Here is a 22436-nt window from a genome sequence, read left to right on the forward strand (position 1 = left end):
GAGTGGAATGACATGATAATGCTTTCTTACGCACCGTTGGCCTAAACTTCTACATGGTTATTTTTTTAAGAGAGCAAACGTGTGGTACCAGCAGCACGGCAAGATGAAGCTGCTCTCACAACGCATGGTATCACTAATCTTGCCTCGCCACAGTAGGCTAATGCCGCCTAGTGCTCCTATAAGCGGAGATTGCCAGTTGCCGCTGGAACGCATGTCGACTGCACATATACCAGCTGCCATCACTGACTGTTCCTTTTGTTTGACGTCAGGGTTTCAATCATTTATACATTACCTCCTTAGAGTTTCCATCAAACTGTTTCTTTGTGGGCGCAGCTGCAGCAGCACAGGGTGACATAAGCTCTGCCAGAATAGTGCGCAGCGCGTGCAAAGTTCAAACACCAACGAGTGCACACTGCACAGCTTCTAACTGTTACCACAATTGCATCATACGTCGGCTGACTACAACTCACTCGCGCGGCTTGAAAAGCGTCCGTTATCTCAAACGGAGCGTTCTTGAAGGCCGACCGGTTCTAAGCCGCACATCTGTTTCGCACATTGAGTTTCAACAACCTGGCTATGCTTTCGTAGTGAGCGTTAATTTGTGAAGCAATCATGAATATTTAAACTCTGGACGCTTGGTGCTTGCGTCGTCGATATTTTTGACGGCTATTTGTCTTTTCACTCAAGCACGACAACACGGACGATCTGGTAGAGAAGCTTTCGAGATCCTTTTGTCCTTTCTTTTTTCATTCTGATTATTTGTTCCTCATTTACCGGCCATCGATTCGGATACTAGGAAAATAGCGATGACGAGTTTCGGCAACAAAGTCTACACGGGAAGTTGAGGATGTCTTAGCCATAAACCGCAGCTTGTTTTGTTAGCCTAATTCATGATCTGCTCCGAATAATGTTGTTGCCAGCCTGAGGTATAAGTACGAACTTCTGCTTACCTGGTCACGTTAGCGCATGGTGCTGCGTCTGTCGCCACGGCCCAGTGACTAAAGTTCCCAAGTTCGGAACCCGGAGCGATGGGATCTTCCGCCGGAGCGTCATCGCATCCAGTTTCTCCGAGTGGTGTAGAAGCAGAGTTTGTCGTCGTTGCAGATTCAGAAGCTGTGCCAGCAGCAGATTCGGTACCAGTGAACCCCGTGTCTTCAGTGTCTCCAGAAGTTGACTCGAGCACTGTGGCAGTGTCGCTGAGCGTGGTCGTCGCTGGAGCTTCTGTTTCCAGCGGAGCTGCCGTAAACACAAGCTCATTTGATAGTGCGTTTGGCTCAGTAGTGGGTGCGTCAGGTTGACCTGTGATTTCTTGAGAACGTGCGCATACTAATACAAGTATGATCACACCTAATGCCACTATAAAGCCGCACCTGCGAGATGCAAAAAAGAAAATAGATTTGTTGTTTATTTAAACGGCAATCGAATCATAGCAATAAAACGAAAGGCAACAAACATTGTCGAATAAATAGTTCACATACCACAATCTTCTAGTAAAGATGTGGCGCGATCGTGGTGTTGTGCTTTGGAGCATCACGGAGGTGCTTGCTATTTGCAGAAAACTTTTGAAAAACAAACACCGAAATCTTCGTAATATTAAGAAACGGGGGCCAATTTAATTATATTGCAGGTATACGTCGTACGCATTCCTTGTGTTTGGGCAGAGCTGCCTACAGCGATGCGTCTTCGCTGGTGTATAGTAAACATTCTACTCCAATGCTACTCCTTCTCACACTTCGTCAGTGCGGCGATCGGCGCGCCGCCTACGTTGTCGCCGAGATCGGCTGGCTACGAGTGGTGGATGATAAGTAAGCAAGGAATTAGGTGAAATAAATTCTTACATTAAAGTGACTCTAATGCTGCGGTACGATGCTACGGGCACATGACGTACTTAACGCAGTTGAACTGGCAACTCACAGGAGGCAAAAATTTAAATATGAAAACTATTCGCAAAGTTTCATATTAAAGTAGCTGATCATAACGCGAGTCAATGCGCGAGGCACGGCAACGTGGTTATTCATTTATTGTAATCCGAACCACCGTAGGACCGATTCCAGCAGCAGTGGTGATGCAGCTTTGTGCCGTCGAATAACAAATGAAAAAAAAAAGAACGGGTGGAAAAATTCATAAGAAATTGCTACAAGATACGGCTCCACAAGGTGAATTCGATAGTCCTCTTAAATAAAAACATGTGAGAAAAACAGCTTCTGCAACTGGAACTTTACCAGTTTCTTCGAAGCGCCCCTAGTTGAGGGGCCGGTTGAGATTTCCGGTAAATGCCAGTAATCGCTGATTGTATTGCACCCTTATTATTGTTCTATGCACACTGATTCTTGTGTTGTTTTATGTTTGTATGTGCAAAGCCACTTTTTGTCGTTTATCGCTTTTTTTTTCGTATGTATAATATTGTATAAGGTACAGCAGTATTTCATTGTTAGCGGTATGTTCACTTTACGAATATGCTTGTAACGTACTCTTCCTCCATACTGCAGCCAATGCCTGGAAGTTTGGGGCTAGTCAAGTTGCCTTAGGCAATTTTTCCCTCTTTTTCCTTGCAATGTACTTGCGGAAATAAACCATTATTGTTATTATGAAGAAGTGCTGCTTCGGTAACTACGGTTATACTAGGGTCGTCATCATGAGTGGGCGGGCGTCCCAACGTGGAGTATTAAAAAATATAGAAAAAAATGTTTTACGGAAGAACACCTTTGGGAATATTGGTCCTGGTTATGGACGTTAGAGATGGCGTATTTGAGTCCTATAGGGCCGTGTAATGCAATAATTCCTTTTACACTGTTTCTATTCCCTTCTTGTCATCTCTACTGTTCTCAGCCGGAAGATACAGGTGATAATGTGGGTGGAGCGCTAGTCGAACCAATGATGAACCGCGAAAAGGAATAGCATTGGACTATTACTGCTACAGAAAACGTTCGGTCTTATAGTTGTATTCCACGACTGTCGATTAAACAATCTCTGTGACGCCGTGGCAGAAATTTGTTGTATCCACCACTCTCCCGCATAGCCTCACTCTTGAAGGCCGCATAAGCTTGCGATATTTGTATAGCTGGAAATATGAGAAGTAATTTGATTAACGCTGCGGAAGTGATCCGAGCCATAAGCTTCGCATGGTACTGCAAATGTTTAGAAGCTTAGAGTAAAATAAGCTAAGTGATGAAAAAAAGACACAGAAATGTCCAACGCAATTCTAGACCCCATATCTACTGTTTTCAGCTCACCACAGATGGGTCAGAAAGGAAGGGGGCAGGATTTCATTAGACAGCGAATGAAAACGATTCGTATATAACTATAACCTTCTCTCCAGCCACTCTGCGTGTGAATATGCGGTGCGTTTTTGCATAAAGTGCTTTAGGCAGGTAAGGCCTACTCAAACGGTGTGGCACATCTAACACGAAGCCATTACACACATGACCCCTATAGGTTTTATATTAGGCAATGATATGTATAAACAGATTTAATTTATACACCCCAAAGTCTTACCGGATAATTTTAATTTGGTGTTAGAGTGAAAACAGCTCATCTAAGCACTACCTCGTTAGGATGGCTAAACCTCTGTGTTATCGACCACTTGACACTTTCTGCTTCCAGAGGAGAACGTACTTCAATGTAGGAAATTTCTCTACCTCTGAGTGTAAATTTATAATGCATCGTCGGAACAACTACCTGTTTCTAAATATTTGTATTTCTTGTTTCAGAAGCAGCATTGCCAGATATGGCGTGTATATCAGTAGACTTTACCCGCAACGTCGCACTCTCCACGTACTATTCATTACGGACGATCAGAGTGATCTACTGACTGCTGATTTTGTCACAGCTCACACGCCAACTGCCTCGCACGCAAGCAGTTGCTGACAACCAGATTGGATACTCTGATCGCTCTCAGGAATGTCTCGCTCTGCAAACGGTGTAGAACAGGTTACATTTTTCAAGCATACGGCTGCGCGCTTCTCGGGTGTAGACTATTTCGGTATGCTTCGTAGTTTCGCTCCGAGTGCATGACGGGAACATAACCTGAACTATAAAAATCGAATACTGCGACGAAAAGAGCTCTTAGAGGACTTACGCTACTCTTACTATTCATTATTCCAAGATCAGTGAAGCTGGCAAGCTGTACCCTGTCAGTGATGATCGAGTCATTATTGTGCACTCCAGGCACTTTAGAGAACATTTCGCAACCTGTAGGCATGAAATTACACGTGGTGCTTTCTCCTTCTCTGCCGCCACCGCCACTGACAAAAATGTGCCCTCATTACAAAGACTAATTAAATTTTTCTAAGTCCCAACATGACCTTTTATGCACCAAGCACTTAGAAGAGAGGTGTTTACTGCTTTAAATTTTTCATGATGCTGTTTAAGTCGGCATATTTTTTTGTTTCATTATGTTTGTGATGCATTTTCGGAGGTACCCATGTATTTTAGTTATTTCTCGTGCATCTTCTAAATCAAGCGCTTAACGCCACGAAGCTGAGCCTGTCAATTTCAATATGCTGAATTTGAACCTCCAAACTTCGATTAGGCGCTGTAAACCTAACGCAGGACCCATAGTAACGTTTTTGTGGCGTTTGTGGAAGCTTTCAGTCGTGGCCAGCCCACTTAGCTGGCCACGATATGCATCATAGGTTTGTGAGCGGTGGCGCTGGCTAACACTCCCAGGATTAATTCTAATTGTAAGACAAATACACCCGAAATTGGATGGGAAAACGGCACCGCGGTAGCTCAATGGTGAGAGCATCGCACACGTACTGCGAAGACGTGGGTTCGTTGCCCACCTGCGGCAAGTTGTATTTTCATCCATTTTAATTTTCATTAATTTATCATTTCTTTAATTCAAATAATAAGTACACGTAGTTTCCCCTATGTTGTCCTTGGTGTCACTGTTTGTTGGTTTCTTATGATATGTTCTCTGTATGTTATATGGTTTACTTTTGCAGTTTTAGCAGGCAATTCTGTGGTAGCTACGGAAGTAGTGCCTCGCAAAATATAACTCTCGGACTATGGCTATGGCCTCGATCTCAAGTGGGTCGCTGTGGCCGCTGGTCGCAGACACGTATCACTCTGCTCCATTGGTGGTAAATAGGTTCAGATCTGCAGGGACTTTTTTATAATAGACGCGCACTGTTTGCAAATAGAAGCGTGAGATATAACGGTACATCGAATGATTTGATGCATACCAGTATCACGTTTTATTTAAGCGAGACGTTATACCGTTTTGTCGCGAATGTCGAACAGGGACAGAAGTCTCTCTATGCTTTCGAGCATTGTCTGCTATGTGTGACACGGAGCAGAGGCTTTCGAGAAGGAAAATGTACACAATGTGAATATACCCGTGATGATCATTCTTTACGAGCTGAATTCATCGTTCCGTGTGCAAATTTGGGCACACAGGAGCGAAAAATAAATAGTTTACTGTTCTTACAATTTTCATTGAGATACTCCATTAAGAATTAAGATGTATTTGCGAAAACGCCACAAATTCAATTGCTAAAAGCCGCTCCAGGTCCTCAGAATAGCCGAAGGCAAGATTTCGCAGGAGTCTCAAATTGCTAACTGAACTTACGCGCGAAATTCATTGTAGATGGAATATATAGAATTCTTTACAAGAAAATAAGCCCCTTTTAAAACTCACGGATCACGTCGCCGCCGTAGTGAGACCATCTTTTTGGCACGCAAGTATGTTCCTTTCCCTGCTTCCAGAGAAATCGCAGATGTTCAGGGCGGTCCGAGACCTGAACACGGAGTGACGCTGCTCTAGACACAATTCGCCTGTTCTTACCGTTGGAAGGAAACGCCAACAAACAAATATTACACTAGCAGCCACAAAGATAAGACGTCCTTCCCAGTGCTATAGTTTTGTTTCTTTTCAGAGATTACGGCAACACATCGTTTCACGACTACGTATTGGCCAGACGTGTTTACTGTCCGTCGGATTAGCTGGCGAAAGTGCTTTGACGCTGCGCTCACTCATTGCCGTGCTGCCATCCAACAAGGAGCTATTCTGTATTTTCAAGTTGTGCCGGCTTTAGGATGCCACCCGTGCTTTAGTTTTACGGACTGTAGTACCCCCACATAAGTGTTTTCATGTGATAAGTCGAGGAGCCCACTGAGGCACGAACCGCTTTACAAGGTTTACGGCACGCCTGGTAAATGCGACTACACTAATTTTGGTAGTTAAGGTAAACGTTATTTATTTCTGCCACTTTACTTTACTTGAAAATGCATCTCTGTTTTCTCGCGTTCATAATATTTAGTATCACTGATAAACGACTACAGATCTGTTAGACGTAGGCAATGCGTCATAACTGTTTACCACCGTCTTACTAACTAGACGCCGGTGAATTACCGGTCAAGGAAACAAAACTGCCACTCATCCCGTGACTCCTCCTAAAATATGCATTCTTTACTATGTTTCACTATATGTCGGAACCTGAGAGTTACTGTATTATTGCAAACGTAATCACACCGCGACATTGAGCGGTGACAGCCTTTGGATCTTCGTATTTCAGTATAACAAAAGTACCAGAGTAAATGAAATAGAGCTTGACATTATTTTCTTGAAATCTATACATTTCAAGAAAATTGAGCCTGATTTCGACCGAATCCTCCCACTACGGCGTGTCATATAAATAGATCGTGGTTCTGGCATGCAATTCCTCAGAATGTAATTTAATTTGGCTTGATTGAGGGCAGCACTGTCCCAGATATAACGCCGATACTCCGGTTTACAAGTGTGTTGGAATGACATTTAAGGTGTATGTGCATGACTGGAAGGTCCGGCGCAAAAGAGGCCTGAAACGGTTTTACAAAAAATGGGCAAAGAATCAAATTTTGCGAAAAAGCCCCCTAGAGAAACATTTTGCGCTAGATCGCCAGTCATACAACCAATGCTTCTTTTGTAAAAACAAACGCAATAGTTTTTCTCCTGTGTGTTTTAGGAGCTTAACACTTTCTTTTATCTTTGTTGTCTTTCGCTTTCTGTTCTCCTCTTCAAAAAGCTAGGCGTGGTGTCCCTTTTATGAGACAATCGCTAGCCTGCTTTCGGTTCTTTTTAATTGTTTCCTATGTGTTTACATGAATAGTATTGGTAATAATAGAGCTTAAAAGACTTCACCCTTTTTGTCCCACAAAGAAAAGCCCATCACTTCTTGATCGAAGAGAAGAATGAAAATTCATTTCACCGTTAAAACTATCCCAAAACAACATCTTGGTTATGTAGACCGCGTGTGACGTTCTCCAGAAATATTAACCACTGCGATAATTTATTAATTCTTGCTCAACCGAACGAAAAGAAACTTAGCCATCAAGACGAGCGCTTATATACTATTGACCCTTTTCGCGGCGATCCCGTGGGCGCTCCCATGTTTGATCACGTGGTGACGCGTCCATTGCTTGCCTCAACTGCCTCCGTTGCCTCCTTGTTTTCAATGGAAGTGTATGACGCCGGCGCGGCTTAGAAAACTTCTGTTTTGGGAGATATCGTAGACGGTGACTGGGCGAACGACACGAAGCTTTGATCACAGCTTCAGAGGACATGCAAAAGCGCTTTCGGAGCTGATTAACTTATGTCCAAACGGCGCGAGCAGCGTGTATGGTGCTTGCTCTAATAGCGGGGTGAAATATGTATTCGAAGCTATCCAAACATTCCCCTCAGGAATTGAATCAGGATTAGTGTGCTTTGCTCTTTGTACTTTATTTGGCAAATATTTTGAAGCAGCGGTTTGTCAGTTTCTGACTCAGTAAAGTACCTCGGTCCGGCCACTATCTGATTATTTTCGCCCTAATCGCTCGCGGGTGTGCTCAGTTCCGATAGATTTGTTTTTGCTGCGCACAAGGCTTGAAACGTAGCTGTTTTGTACACTGTAATACCTTGTAGCAAATATATATTACCGTTAGTAACTCGTTTACTCTTGTGGACCGTCACGAAACCATTCGTCGACCATTCGTGCGCCATCGGTGTAGTCGGTCAGTTATTGTGAGTATATAGTGCACATATATTCATTTGTGCGCCCATTCACTTATTCTTGGCACGTGGGCAATAGAGTGGGCTTAAGATGTGTACAGGTAACGTGCGCGAAACTTACTATGACAGGAAGCGGCACTACTCTCTTTGTCATTGTTTAACGAGTGGTACTCACACTTGCCGACGTTCCGGGGCTGAAGCCCTTTCTTTGAAGGTTAGCGATACAATGCTGGTGGATGAGCAAATTTCTGTATCCTCGAGGAAAGCCGTACATCTCGAAGTGCCGGTAACATGTTCGGACAGTTGCAGCAGCGGTCCGCGAACTTGGCCACACAGATTCATGCCATTCCTTAACATGCCAGTCACTATTTTTTGCAGCCAACTACTGCACACATCTTCAATCCACATGATTAAATCTAGCATGATTGGAGCACAGTGCGTTAGCGTTTCAGTTGCATTTCCGATAGTTGATCGCACAGAAGCAAGGTAGAAGCGGTAATGGTTTCGTATTCGTGCGCGGTCGCTGAGGAGATGTATGGCGCGCCGCCGTAAGCGCCATCTTGTTTCTCTAAAACAAACTGCTCCACGAAAAGGGTCAATAGAACGCTTCAAATACGCTTTGCACATGACAGCACCGGAAAAAAACAGAGCAGGTCCAACGTACTTATTGGAATCTGCCTGCAATGCCGCTTTCGTGAAGCGGTCATTGAAATCCTATATAATCGCATTTGCCTATTTTACTCGCGGTCTGTGGCGGAAAGGAGCCTGGAGCGTCCATGTGCGCTCGCGCACCGGTGCTACGCAATGTGAGAAACATTAAATGGGCTTGTAATTCTTCGTTTCTTATATTAATTTTAAGTCTACCGGCCACTTCTTGACCAGTGGTCAGTTGTTGGTATGTGCCATAGTATGGAAATAATAATCGTCATCAACACGCGACAATCACCTCAAAGAGCTAGCACCTCCCAATTCTTGGTCAATGCCCCGTTGTGGGAATGTGCCATGGAACCTCCCGCTTCTTGCCCAAACTGAGGTTAGGCTAGAAGTGCGCAATGGCGGGACAAGTTGAGGGCATGTGCCATACTAATTATATCCTAATCTTCATTACCTCCGGCGATCATCTCATAGAGCTAGTTGGTGCTGGCACGATATGTACCTCCCGCTACTTCGCCCACCTCCCGTTCCTCCCGTTTTGGTATGTACATTCTCATAGAAATCCTAATTATCATAATCAATATGCGAACACGCTTCTTGACCGATCCCTCGTCAAGGGTACGTGCCATAGTATGGAAATCGTAATCATCATCAACAAGTGAACTATAGGGGGACTACATCTCTTTCTTATTATTTTAATTTCAATAAAAAAACTATACCCGCCTTGGATGCTTAGTGTCTATACCTGTTGGACTGCTAAGCTCGAGGTCGCGGGATCGAATCCCGGCCACGGTGGTCGCATTTCGATGGGGGCGAAATGCGAAAACACTAGTGTACTTATGTTTAGGTTCGCGTTGAACAACCCCAGGTGGTCCAAATTATTCGGGAATCCCGCACTTGCAGCGTGCCTCATAATCATATTGTAGTTTTGGCACGTAAAACTCCTATAATTTTTTTAAAGAACTAGTTAGCGTTTACACCACATCTGCCAGCCGCTTCTTGTGCAATCTACCGTTGTATGTGTGAGCTATAGAATGGGAATCATCACCACAATCTACACCCGGGCCGGCTTTACTGGCGTATCCCCCATTGTGGGTATGCGACATAGTATGGAAATCATAATCATCGTCTCACAAGTGGCGGCCATCTCGAAGGAGTAGTTGGCATTGGCAGGATATGTACCGCCCGCTTCTTCGTGATCCCCCGTTGGGTATTTACCATAATCAACACGCGGACACGCTTCATGACCGATCCTCCTTTGTGGTAGATGTAGATCATTGTGGTTATGTGCCATTATATGGGAATCATCATCATGGGAATTATCCACACATGGCACTGTAACAGTGAACGTACAATCATGGCATAATAATTTGAGCATCGGACTGGTGCGCATGGGGAAAATGTTCGAATTCTGCCACCAGATGCGTTTAATTTCTTTAAGTGAATGCAAATCTACTCGGCAATAACGATGGAATTGTGGACGACGAAAGCTTCGGTTTAAAACGTGTGTAAGCTATTATTGGGGTACGTACTAGCAGTGTTCGCTCGTACACATTTTGAATCCGTATGGTTCAGTGTAGCTGTAACCTCAGTGACTCTTCCAAACTGGTAATCGCATGTGAGAGCAGTATACAGTATATCCAGCGTCACTGTCAAAACGATCAGCGCTATGCAAGTGTTAAGGTTAAGGATAGTTGTGCCATCAAACTGACTTTGATTTGTTTGTAGGATGCAAGATCACAGACTCCTCTATTGGCCCGGATAGTTGCACGTATGCTTGCTTGCTTGCTAGGTTAGAAAACTGTGGCTCGCCCGTACGACGAGATTATTATTATACTTCACACATCATCCAGTTTTGTGGTTATGGCGTGGGTGCTAAGACGCAGCATGTCGCGCTTCGTAATGCACTTTACGGATGCGTTGCATTTTGACAACCGCCATATAGAGTTTCCCTTCCATCAGGTATATAGCGCACGTTGGAATTTTTCCAACGGGTAGTGCGTGACCTGTCTCTGTGGTATACGACCTCGAAGGCCGAGATAACTCTAGCCGCGTTGTTGTTGCTTTTACTTCTATATTTATGGCTCAATCTACGGTGAAAGCGGCGTCCGGTTTTGGGCTTCCGTCTACGTGCTTTTGTCGCAGTGTTATCACGAGAACAAACAGTGGTGTAAAGATTGCCAAACACCTTTCATTCCGTGGCAGCTTCTTTTCGCTGCACTTGAGCTGCGGCTCTTACGCAAGTGCCCACTCGGCATCCTGGACTCGGAACAAAAGTGATTGCTTGAATAAGTAAAGATGACAGTAAAGTTCAACAGGTTCTTCTTTACCCACTCCTCTACTTGGGCGTCCGAGACGCACCGCCAGAGACGATGTACGTAAGTGAGGAGTTCTGCCGCTACGAATAGCGGTGACGGGTTCGCTGGGTAGCTTCTTCCGAGATTGAATAGGCAGAGATGACGAAAACAAAACACACTTTCTATTTACAATTATTTACAAAACTTTACATGAAGTTACAAGTACACATATAAGACGGAACTGGTGCACATAGGGCGACCCTATATCGACATAGTCGATGGTGCATAGCACCGTAGTTTGTCCAGGCTCGTTTGGACGGGGCAGCGGGGCCACCTTTTCTACCCTTCGGTGCCCCGCCCCAAGCATTTACCACCCAATTGCCACGGAGTGGCTGTGAGTGGTCCGCCGACGCACCAATCTTGTTCACGACGACCATCTTGTTCGCCGGCACTTCCGGTATTGCGCTTCTCCCTCTCCCTCAAAACAATATACAAATAACAACCACGTTCCAAGAAAGGGGGGCGGGGGGTGACAGGTGCATAGCATGCGTGCTCCCTGGGAAAGCCACAGCGCCCAGCACAATGGGCTCAATAAAATCTAAAGAACAGGCGGCACCTGGAAGCTGCAGCGATTGACCTTTGCTGTGACCCCTTCTCCACTCGTACCTATACGAAAAACCGATACTGTAGTAGCTACGGGTCCTTTGTCAATGAAACGTGGCGACCGACACTTTGGGCTCACGTACCCCTATTCAGTAAATGCTTGCTCGAAGAAGCCTTTCGCGACGGCCGATTGGCAACGGTCTTCCGTCGTCATGCGCCGCCCCGTCATTTCTCAGAGCCAGTCGGTCCGCAAGTACATCTGGTCAGCTGTAATCGCGTCCGTCTCGTTTGAAACCACTCGAAAGCGTGTCTCCGAATGAATTTCTGAACCGTGCGCCACAACCGGCAAGGGTCGTTGACGCGTCACGCCTTGCTGCCACAAATCGCCCCTCCACGTGCCGGTTTTAATCTGGCATGTCATGAGCTGTGCGCCTGCTCACCTCGGCGCCGTCAACGCGACATGCATCCACCGCCGACCAATTATCCCATTGTGTTTTGCCTGTCAAGCAAGGAGCATTGACCAAATACGCTAGCCGTCTCTTAAGCTTTCCTCTGCAGCCGTTCCCTTCAACAGGATGAAAAGCGTGCAAAATGCCGGTTTCAAGCTTGCCGATCTATAATTAAAGACAAAACTCGTTCTTTTCTAGCAGCAGGCTTACACCCTCCACCCAAGACTAGGCAACCACTTGCTTACAGTGTTGCCGAAGCGGAAACCAGAAAAAGCCGGCTGCATGTAACATAGCCATTATGCAGCAGCTTGACAAAAAGAAAAAGAAGGAAAACTGCAAGACTGCCGTAAACATTCTACTATTACGATTAGCTCCTTCCTACCGAACTAACCATGTGACAGGTGCTACACCTGGGATGTAAAAAAATAACAACAAACTACCTGTTGCACTAGTTAGCTTACAAACAAATACACACAAAAAAAACAGCTGAATTCTAACCCTGGCGCGACACTTCAAACACGCGACATCTCATGCAGAACCTGAAAATTCAACGATATAAGCCCTGACAAAATAGTGTACAACGAGAACACAACTGGGGTAAGCATCCGCTGCCTGCACCAAGAACGTTCACGTGCTACTTGTGCCGCATTGTAAGAACAAACAACACTCCCCATAAAAAAAAAGAAACCAAAAGCAAAACAAGCACGAAACACAAATGAACTTTTTCGCGGATGCAGCAGGGCTCCCCACATTATAAATAGCATGAAGCATACAGATAACCTAAACTGGCAGGTCAAAGCAACAAAATACAACGAGACGCATGAAAAGTTACCCCGGGGAACCCTGCGCCCACTGAGACCCTCCGCTACACCGCGGAAACAAAATAAAATCGCGTGCTGAAAAATACACTGCAAAAGAGCCCGTGTAAGTGCTAGCGCTTGCTCAACAAAGTACAGAATGCCTGTAGGCATTCAAGTTATTCATAAACTCCTGCTCAATTCAATGCACGCAACTTGTCGTGCACCACATGCATATACAGGGAATTAAACAACATAAAAGTTGAACGCCACAACAACACAAGAAATCGAACACTGTAAACGCCATTATTGTTCCCGTGTTCATTGTTCGCCACTTCATACACAATGAAGTTGCCCCAGTCTCACCACTCGCCCCTGATCGTGGTCGAGCCGTGACATGCCTAAGCTGGCACTCTAGACCTGGCTAGAACCAATAAATTAATCTGAGGGAATCTGGCGAGATTGCAGGCCCTTTGCAGGCTTACCTTAAACCTTACGAAGGCTAGCCAACTCTACACACATTTAATGGCCTCCGGGGTCAAATACGTGCGCGGACAAAGTCGCGATGAACATGCGGACGCGGAGCGAGCGACACAGAAAGTTTAACCCCCACTGCGGGCTAGCTCCCGACGCACACTGCTGCCTTCGAGTAGTTAACGCAGCTCTGAAAGGACAAGGAATACCTCCACCACTAAAATGCGCTAGTGGTCTACAGCTCTCCCTGACCGCTGTTGTTGCCTCCGAAAATCGATGAACATACTCTCCGTTGTATTTCAACAGCTGCCCGTCAATCGGATGCAATTGCGGCCACCCGTGACACCGAAATTTGCAGCTGGTGCCTACCTCACCACAGCGCGCAGGCGGGCTCATGCCTGACATGGTTGCGCCGTCGCTCGTATCGCTCGTCGGAATCGCCGGATCTGTAATCCGCAGAGAAATTACGTCCAGCCCGCCATCGCAAAGCTGTCGACCGTCCGAGCCCGCAGGGCGACCTTCGTCTGATCCCTGCGGCAGTACTGTGGGGTCGATGTCCAAAGCTTGAACGGACTCAGTTATCCAACCTGCCCCGTGCGCGAGACCCTCATCATCATCCCTGTAACGTGACTCATACTCAAGGTCAGTCACGATGACAACAGGTGATCTCGGTGGTGGCCCGCTTGTCGGTAGCTCATGTGCACAATAACTATCACAGGCTGGGTCGGGACTTGCAACTAGTTGTGCTTGTGTATCCTGCTCATCTATTAGAGAAGCGCTATCACCATGAGAGCTCCCCTCATCCTTGAAACCAGGATCCGACGCCTCAAAACCCTCAACGGCCTGCGTTGCGCCGAGCGCACCTAGTGCCTCGATGTCCGCCTCTACTTCGACCACGCCGTCACGACCGGTATCGCACGCGCCAACCAACGCCAAGCGTTCGTCCTCTGAAACCCTATCAGCGGAAGCGTGCGAGTCCTGCTGAAGGTTGCTGCTCCGGAACGGCGGCTTACTCTCTATATCATCCCGTTCCAGTATGATCTTGAAACCAGGAAGATCTCCCTCTTCAACTTCCTGAGGTCTAACCTCTAGTTTCGACGGCACTTCCTCAATTCCCTGGCTCTGCTGCAAAGCTCTCGCTTGCTTTACTTTAGCTAATTCTAGCTTGAGCTCCAGCTGCTGGCGGTACTCCTGCGCCCTTTTCAAAGTGCGCTGCATTTCTAGCTCCGAGAGCTCGCCTGTCCCCACGCCGCTGTCGCTCATCCCTTCTGGCCACACGTACCTCTGCAACGTCCTTGACCAGCCTACCGTCATTTCCGTTGGCTCGAACACGACAACAGGAGCGAGATAAAATGAGACCAAAGCAACTCACCCCATTCGCCCGTCTGTGTCCGTTGTCGGCAGCTCCGCCATGTGAGGTGAAAGGTGGTGCCGTGGTCCGCTGATGGAGAGTCGTCGAGGGCTGCCTTAAACCAGCCGCGCCTCGTTGCCGTCCGAGAAGGCACTGGAGTCTGCGGCGTCCAGCCGCTACAGCTTCCTGCTGCAAAGCCTGTGTAGACGGTGTCGATCAGAGATCGAACTTCTGCCGTTGCAACTTCCTGCTTCGCCCGAGGCGATGTCTGGCTCGTCTTCGTCTGTCTTTGTCCTGCGAACCAATCCTGCCGACTGCGCCAGTAAAGTTCAACAGGTTCTTCTTTACCCACTCCTCTACTTGGGCGTCCGAGACGCACCGCCAGAGACGATGTACGTAAGTGAGGAGTTCTGCCGCTACGAATAGCGGTGACGGGTTCGCTGGGTAGCTTCTTCCGAGATTGAATAGGCAGAGATGACGAAAACAAAACACACTTTCTATTTACAATTATTTACAAAACTTTACATGAAGTTACAAGTACACATATAAGACGGAACTGGTGCACATAGGGCGACCCTATATCGACATAGTCGATGGTGCATAGCACCGTAGTTTGTCCAGGCTCGTTTGGACGGGGCAGCGGGGCCACCTTTTCTACCCTTCGGTGCCCCGCCCCAAGCATTTACCACCCAATTGCCACGGAGTGGCTGTGAGTGGTCCGCCGACGCACCAATCTTGTTCACGACGACCATCTTGTTCGCCGGCACTTCCGGTATTGCGCTTCTCCCTCTCCCTCAAAACAATATACAAATAACAACCACGTTCCAAGAAAGGGGGGCGGGGGGTGACAGGTGCATAGCATGCGTGCTCCCTGGGAAAGCCACAGCGCCCAGCACAATGGGCTCAATAAAATCTAAAGAACAGGCGGCACCTGGAAGCTGCAGCGATTGACCTTTGCTGTGACCCCTTCTCCACTCGTACCTATACGAAAAACCGATACTGTAGTAGCTACGGGTCCTTTGTCAATGAAACGTGGCGACCGACACTTTGGGCTCACGTACCCCTATTCAGTAAATGCTTGCTCGAAGAAGCCTTTCGCGACGGCCGATTGGCAACGGTCTTCCGTCGTCATGCGCCGCCCCGTCATTTCTCAGAGCCAGTCGGTCCGCAAGTACATCTGGTCAGCTGTAATCGCGTCCGTCTCGTTTGAAACCACTCGAAAGCGTGTCTCCGAATGAATTTCTGAACCGTGCGCCACAACCGGCAAGGGTCGTTGACGCGTCACGCCTTGCTGCCACAAATCGCCCCTCCACGTGCCGGTTTTAATCTGGCATGTCATGAGCTGTGCGCCTGCTCACCTCGGCGCCGTCAACGCGACATGCATCCACCGCCGACCAATTATCCCATTGTGTTTTGCCTGTCAAGCAAGGAGCATTGACCAAATACGCTAGCCGTCTCTTAAGCTTTCCTCTGCAGCCGTTCCCTTCAACAGGATGAAAAGCGTGCAAAATGCCGGTTTCAAGCTTGCCGATCTATAATTAAAGACAAAACTCGTTCTTTTCTAGCAGCAGGCTTACAATGACCTTTATGTAAAACTTGTTTTGAGTCTTCGCTACATACGGTGGGGCTCATTACATAATGCCTGTATATTCCCGTCAAATCATCTTCTTCTTTCTGGGGTTTTACGTGCCAAAACCAGTTCTGATTATGAGGCACGCCGAAGTGGTGGGCTCCGGATTAATTTTGACCACCTGGGGTTCTTTAACGTGCACTACAACGCAAGCACACGGCGTTTTTGCATTTCGCCTCCATCGAAATGCGGCCGCCGGGGTCGGGATTCGATCCCGCGACCTCGTGCTCAGCAGCGCAACGCCTTAGCTGGCTGAGCCACCCCGGCGGGTTCCCGTCAAATCATTAATTGAACCTTGTAAGGTTCAACTTCCCACAAGCGAGAAACCTCTTCAAACAGAAATTATGCTTTCACCTTCGTGAGACACGCAGCTTGAAAAAAAAAAAAATCTGAGCAGTGCAAGACATAACTTCTTGTATATTTTTTCGTAGTATTACCGATGACTTGATTTTAAAGCCCCAGTCGATGTACAAATGCAATCAACACCTCATCCTCCCTAGGTGTATTGACGAATGCACAAAACATGTACCTAGGTTACTTACGCGGTTTCAGTAATAAATTAGGTAAAGTGTAAAATGGAAATGCATGCTTCTTCGCTTCTTTAGATATGAAAGTAATGATGCAAAAAGCCATTGACATTCTTTTTTCTTATGGCACGAATGAAGGGTTCCCATACAATGCACCATGTCGTTCAAAGAATGCGGTATAGTCTTCCAATATCTTAACTGGCAGAAGTTAACTCGAGAAGGATTGCGCGCTCTGCCAGAAAGATAAGCTCTTTTAATTTTTCGAACAATGTTAACTGCCGCGTCATAACTAGAGACCTAATATTATAATGTGCTTGAAATGTACTCAGTAATTTATTATTGTGGATTATTTTACAGTACTCTAGGTGAATCCTGAATATGTCAAGCAGCAGTATTCTAATTCTCATGCGTGTGAAGAGAAACTTTTTACGTGAGGTCAGAACCACATTGGACATGGACCAAATCACTATTTCAAGTTATGATCCATTATCTTTCTGTTATCTTTATTTGGAGATTTGGCCGCTCGCGCCGTACCATTAAACATCGGCTTCAGAGAGCGTTGGTAAGCATATTAGCTTACCAAATGTGAAGAAATGTAAACTCTCCTGGGGGAAAGAAAGACATCTTAAGGATTTTTTTCTTCTTTTTTTTTTTGAAGTCCTGCTGATCTCTCGGCACTGCATGATATATCCCGGGATGATATATCCCGCGAATACACGCAAGGTGCCTCGAACGGCCAGTCGTGCTGCAATTCTGCGTGTACTGCGGGCTTCTTTCACACTCGGAAAAACACATTTATGTAGCATGTATTCAGCAACAGAAAGCTGTATCGGGAGTTTTTCATGTTGCTCTAAAACTCTCTCATTGACATTTTGATAATTAAGACAGTACTTCTCGATTTAGATAATTAATTGCAATTAATTAATTAAATCTCTGTAACGAAAAGAAATACTGGCGGCTACTCCACCATAGTGGAAACAATACGCACTGGGTTTGCTTCGCCTAACGCCGTCCCTCTTTTTTTAAATCCTGATGCGTGATAGCTGGGACACCCTGTATACTTTAATGTGTCTTTCCCAAATCGATTATTCCCTTATTTTACCATAAGTATTCTTTCATTTTGTTTCTTCTGCTTCTTCCTGTCACATCGATGCATGGTCGTGGGATAGTTTTATTTCCTGCTTAGAAAACAGCAGCAACCAACCACATCGTGTACTGTAATGCTTCGCCAACTAGCTGTGCCCGAGTCTCTCGTTCGACCATCGATTAAGTCATGCCGTAGACGTTGTCTAGTTGGCGTCGAACTTGTGGTTGTATAGCGTGCTATTGCGCACCAGACAACCACAAGCGTCCAGAACACGGCTGGTCAGACATTTTCGACACTTAACAAATTCGGTCTTGCGTGGCTATTGGTTATTGGTTGATTTTTTCTGACCTTTAAAGAAACAAAATGAGTATGCATAAGAACATACGTAGGTAAACATGAGAAACATGCGTGTCCTTTCAATTGAACAGCATCATGCGCAAAATATGCGGGAGACCTAAAATTTAACTCGCAGAAAGCATAGCCTCCTGTATTTCTTTTTTTTTTCTATCTCAGCCCGCTGATGCCAATACTGAATTTACTGAGAGGACGCGACGCTATCCCTAGTTGATCACGGTTTGTGGGGCATGTTCAGGGTCCGGTCAGCTATCTTTCATTACACCTCATACTAAAGCCGAAGAGCGGGCTCGGGAAAACAGCAGCACTCCCATCTAAGGTTGTCCATGCTCTAGCAACAAGAGGTGCAAGAAGACTGGGAGAGCGAGAGACAGAAGAAAGGGGAAAGGAAGGGAGGTTAACCAGATGGGAAGATCTGGTTTACTACCCAACGCTGGGGAGAGAGGGGAGGGGGAGGTAAAGTGACAGGAAAGTAGAGATAGACAAAGAAAGGAGCACAGATACACAATGACTGGGAATTTGGTGCTACCACAATGGCCCACTGCGCTGCGGAACGATTGGATAGGCATGGAAAAATGCGGTAGGTATGCTATTGTGGACGCTCTTTAACTAAGGTGCAAAATCATTTGTAACGTACTTCAGATACAAGTATTACCTTTCCAACATACAAACATTAAGGATTTCATCATAAATCAGGGAAGGCTCCGTGTCCGTAGAGCATGCCGAACGAATGTTCTGCGGAAAGAAGACGAAGTCTCTCCAGCCGCAGGAGGCAATCATCATCCCCATCGCAGGCATTGATGCGTTGTTGAAGCCTTAGACACGCATTATTCGCAATAGTAAGGAGGCACAGAGCTCTACAAGGAATCTCGTGCAACGCCCTCCTGTGCAATGTATAGCGGACCGGAACAGGTAGAAGCCATTTCGACGCTCTCGGGCAACGACGAGGCAAATAGTGTCAAAAGGCCTGCAAGAGCGAAGAACACGACCGAAAGCTCGCCCAGGGACAGCGGCCGAACTGAGAACGTGACAGTGGCTTCTGCCGACAATCCGAATCCCAACAGCGAGTCCAGGGCATCGGCATCCACCTGGCTTCAGGCAAGAGGCAACTGTTTCATTCATCGACACAAACGCGTCAGCAACCGGCTCCGTCAAAGATGGCGAAGGTCCCAAAAACATTGGTACGGAAGGGCATCCGACACCCAGCAATGACACCAAAGCTCACAAATCCGGAAGCATCGTGCCATCTCTGAGATGGTTGATGCACTCCCTGTCGCCTGCCTCCGGCGTTGCGCAGATGGTCCGCACCTACAGCTGCGTCGACTTGAAGCCTCTCGAAAGCGAAAGCACCGAGAACAGCACCGGGATTCGTCAAAGGGGCACCGGCTACCACTCCCTCATCCTGGGCATCCTACTCGCCGGCGGTACCAGTGCCGCACTTTCCCTGGTCAATGTCATCATCAAGCGGCTGGAGACCGTGAGCACGCTAGAGGTGCTCACATTCATGTCCTTCGGCGTCTTCATCGGTATCCTCCCCGCGGCCACGGAAGAAGTGGAGCCTTTCGGACCGAGGCAAGCCCAGCCGCTTCTCTTCGGGCGGACCGTTCTGTCGCTGTGCTCGTCCGCGCTGAGGCTGATGAGCTTGTCCTACCTGAGCATCGCCGACTCGTCCATCACCACGAGCCTCACCCCGATCATGGTCGGCATCACGGCGACGTTGTTCCTCGCCGAGTCTTTTCACTGGACCCAGGGCGTGGCCGTAGCCCTGTCAGTGCTCGGAATGACGCTCGTGGTGAAGCCACCGTTTCTGGCCGCCGCGGGGGGTTCGTTCACGAAGACGCAGTACATCGGAATCGCCTACGGAATGAGTCACGCTGTGCTGAACGGCGTCACCGCCGTGTGCATACGGGCGACCAAGGGTGTGTCGCGGAGCGTCGTGGTCTTTCACTACGGCTTGCCTCTCGATGCTCCTGGTGTCCATCTTATCCATAGCCATGGGTCGCCTCAAGGTCTTCTACGATGGCTCGCAAATCGGATACCTGCTGCTCATCTCTCATCTCACATTCGCGCTCCAGATGTTCCTGAGCAAGGCGCTCCAGGTAGAGAGCGCTTCCTTGGTGACCATCGTCAAGACGTCGTCGGACGTGGTCTTCGGATTTATAATGCAGGTGCGAAGTGTTCCTTTATAATGTGCAATAGTGATAGTACAAAGCCATGGCTCTCATGAAATTTTCACATTGTCTCCTCCTTTAGAAAGAACGGAATTCAGTGAGCAAGAAAAGAATAAATTACAGGATGCTTCTTAATTTATTCGCTTGCATTAGTGCAGCTGGGGAAATAAAGTGGGAGTAACTTATGCTCTTTACACTTAGAAAAGCACCTATATCCCCTACTAAACGTGGGATGCATATGAATGTACTCTTATTGACAGTTACAGAGGTTGGAGTATGACTGCAAATACATTTTTTCTGGTAATGTTTAGCAATTGTATGCATTCGAGGTGCGTGATGTGTACACGGAGTGAAATCTTAAAAGAATGACTCCTTGAAAGGAAACTGGCATAGGATGCGTTACTGCACAAAGTTGCAGCAATAAATAAAGGTCGTGGGTTTGTGTGCCTTAATTAACTCTACCTCAATTACCTGTGCCTTGATTAACTTCGCCGTAATTAACTAATAAGGTTGTATATTTGACTCCCACACAAGGCCATGGGTTCGAGTGCCTTAACTCTATCTGTATTGACGGTGTCTATTAACCTCGCCGTTATTAACACCAAAAGTCGTGCGCTCAACCACCGATGGTGGTACCGTCAATTTTGGTGCCATTGAACTTTCCAGGCGGTCAATGAGCGATCTAAGGTTTTTACCTTAATAAATAGATAGCGCCCCACCAGCAACAGGCAAAACGTGCAGCGTGTGGGGGGTCCCTCAAGGTAGACGAGGGGAAGGATGATAATCGAGAGGAAATCGAGTCGATCGGCAGACACTCTGGTGCCGATGTTAGACTAAAGAAAATGGACGATTTCCAGGTTTTAAAAAACCGGCAGATCCCACCACCTGTGGGAATCGATGTTTTGCGAAGCAGTGTGCAGGGAGCCTACCAAGTTAACGAAACGACCATGCGAGCACCAATGCCTAGGCGGTTCTTTCGTGACCTACGTGACACGCATGTCATGACCTTCATGTCTTGAGTCCTCAGGAGTCCCTTTAGCTACACCTGACATACCCGAAGGCGGAAGCCTTCGTTATGTTCATGACTAGACACCGGAGATTAGGCAAATGTCTATTTTGTTCCTTGCACTCCTATCACCCCACTTTGATATATAAGTATGAATTAGAGGTTAAGGAGGGCCTTTATAGCGTTTTTATAGTGCCAATAAATGCCTGTTTTGGCGTTTGTGCCTAAATGCCTATAGGTGCAGCATGCCTGTTTCGGCCTGGTGATGATTTCTGTAACAAATGCCGCATCTGCTTCCATAGCATTGTTCTGATTAAAGATCTTGCTCATTATTAAAAAAGTACATTCCATTCATTGCCCTTCTACGCGATACTATGAAAACGTGTGCTTATCGCAAAAAAAAACGCAATGCTGCAATTACACTTCGCTACCGATTCACTTAATGCGCACATTTTGATTAAAATTACTCTCTATGCTTTTGGGCAGGTCTCAATCACTGATTCAGTCACGTGTGTTTGCAGGCCGTGTTCTTGAACGTGCATCCTGACATATTTAACGTCACCGGTGGAACGCTCGTTCTCTCCGGTGTCTTGATCATCGGACTACGCAAGATTGCTCAAGCCGCACAACCCGAAAGTACCCTCAAGCGCAAGCTACGCTTTCTGCTTTGAGAGTAAAAAAAAAAAAAGGTGTCATCAATAGGATGGACGTGGTTTGAGGTCTTTCTGTAATAGCCTTGACAGGTTTTACTTGCATATCTGGTAATATAATGCAGATGAGCCGCAACGACCAGTAGAAAAGAATTTGCAAGTTCAACGCACATGTAATAATCCACGTGAAGCAAAGATTTATTGAAACGGTTAATGGAATGCTCGACTATAGTAACACTGATGCAAAGAATTTTTTATATTCTCATCATATCAGACGTTTAATCTCATGCAATGTTTATGTTCATCCACCACAAGAGTCCCAGCTATATTTTCATGCAATCTTTGTTATTATGAAATGCACAGCTAACAAGTTAGGCCAAAATGACAATTCTAAACTACACGGATGCACATTGT

At 46.7% G+C, this 22436-nt stretch overlaps 2 protein-coding genes across 2 annotated transcripts in view; one reads left to right on the forward strand and one right to left on the reverse strand.

Annotated features, from left to right (window-relative positions):
• LOC119445987 (scoloptoxin SSD14) overlaps positions 1-5796 on the reverse strand; it is a 30802-nt gene extending 25006 nt beyond the window's left edge. The window contains exons 1-2 of the mRNA XM_037710287.2: positions 5642-5796; positions 951-1370 (exon numbers count right to left, since the gene is read on the reverse strand). Coding sequence (XP_037566215.1) covers positions 951-1370; positions 5642-5670 — 449 coding nt within the window. The 5' untranslated portion in view covers positions 5671-5796. The remainder of the gene's footprint in view (positions 1-950; positions 1371-5641) is intronic.
• Positions 5797-19086: 13290 nt separating this feature from the next.
• Positions 19087-22043, forward strand: LOC119444960 (uncharacterized). Its single transcript, XM_049664819.1, has 4 exons — positions 19087-19293; positions 19493-20114; positions 20188-20363; positions 21894-22043. The coding sequence occupies exons 1-4, from the start codon at positions 19087-19089 to the stop codon at positions 22041-22043; spliced, it is 1155 nt and encodes a 384-aa protein (XP_049520776.1).
• The last annotated feature ends 393 nt before the right edge of the window (positions 22044-22436 follow it).

The sequence above is a fragment of the Dermacentor silvarum genome, chromosome 3 (assembly GCF_013339745.2).
Source record: "Dermacentor silvarum isolate Dsil-2018 chromosome 3, BIME_Dsil_1.4, whole genome shotgun sequence".
Lineage (NCBI taxonomy): Eukaryota > Metazoa > Arthropoda > Arachnida > Ixodida > Ixodidae > Dermacentor > Dermacentor silvarum.

What these genes read in the sequence shown, in the direction of transcription:
- LOC119444960 (XM_049664819.1), top strand. Translation starts at nt 19,087, where the DNA reads ATGTATAGCGGACCGGAACAGGTAGAAGCCATTTCGACGCTCTCGGGC. An exon ending in CGGCATCCACCTGGCTTCAG is followed by an intron (nt 19,294 to 19,492) that starts GCAAGAGGCAAC and finishes GGCGTTGCGCAG; the next exon opens with ATGGTCCGCACCTACAGCTG. An exon ending in GTGCATACGGGCGACCAAGG is followed by an intron (nt 20,115 to 20,187) that starts GTGTGTCGCGGA and finishes TCTTATCCATAG; the next exon opens with CCATGGGTCGCCTCAAGGTC.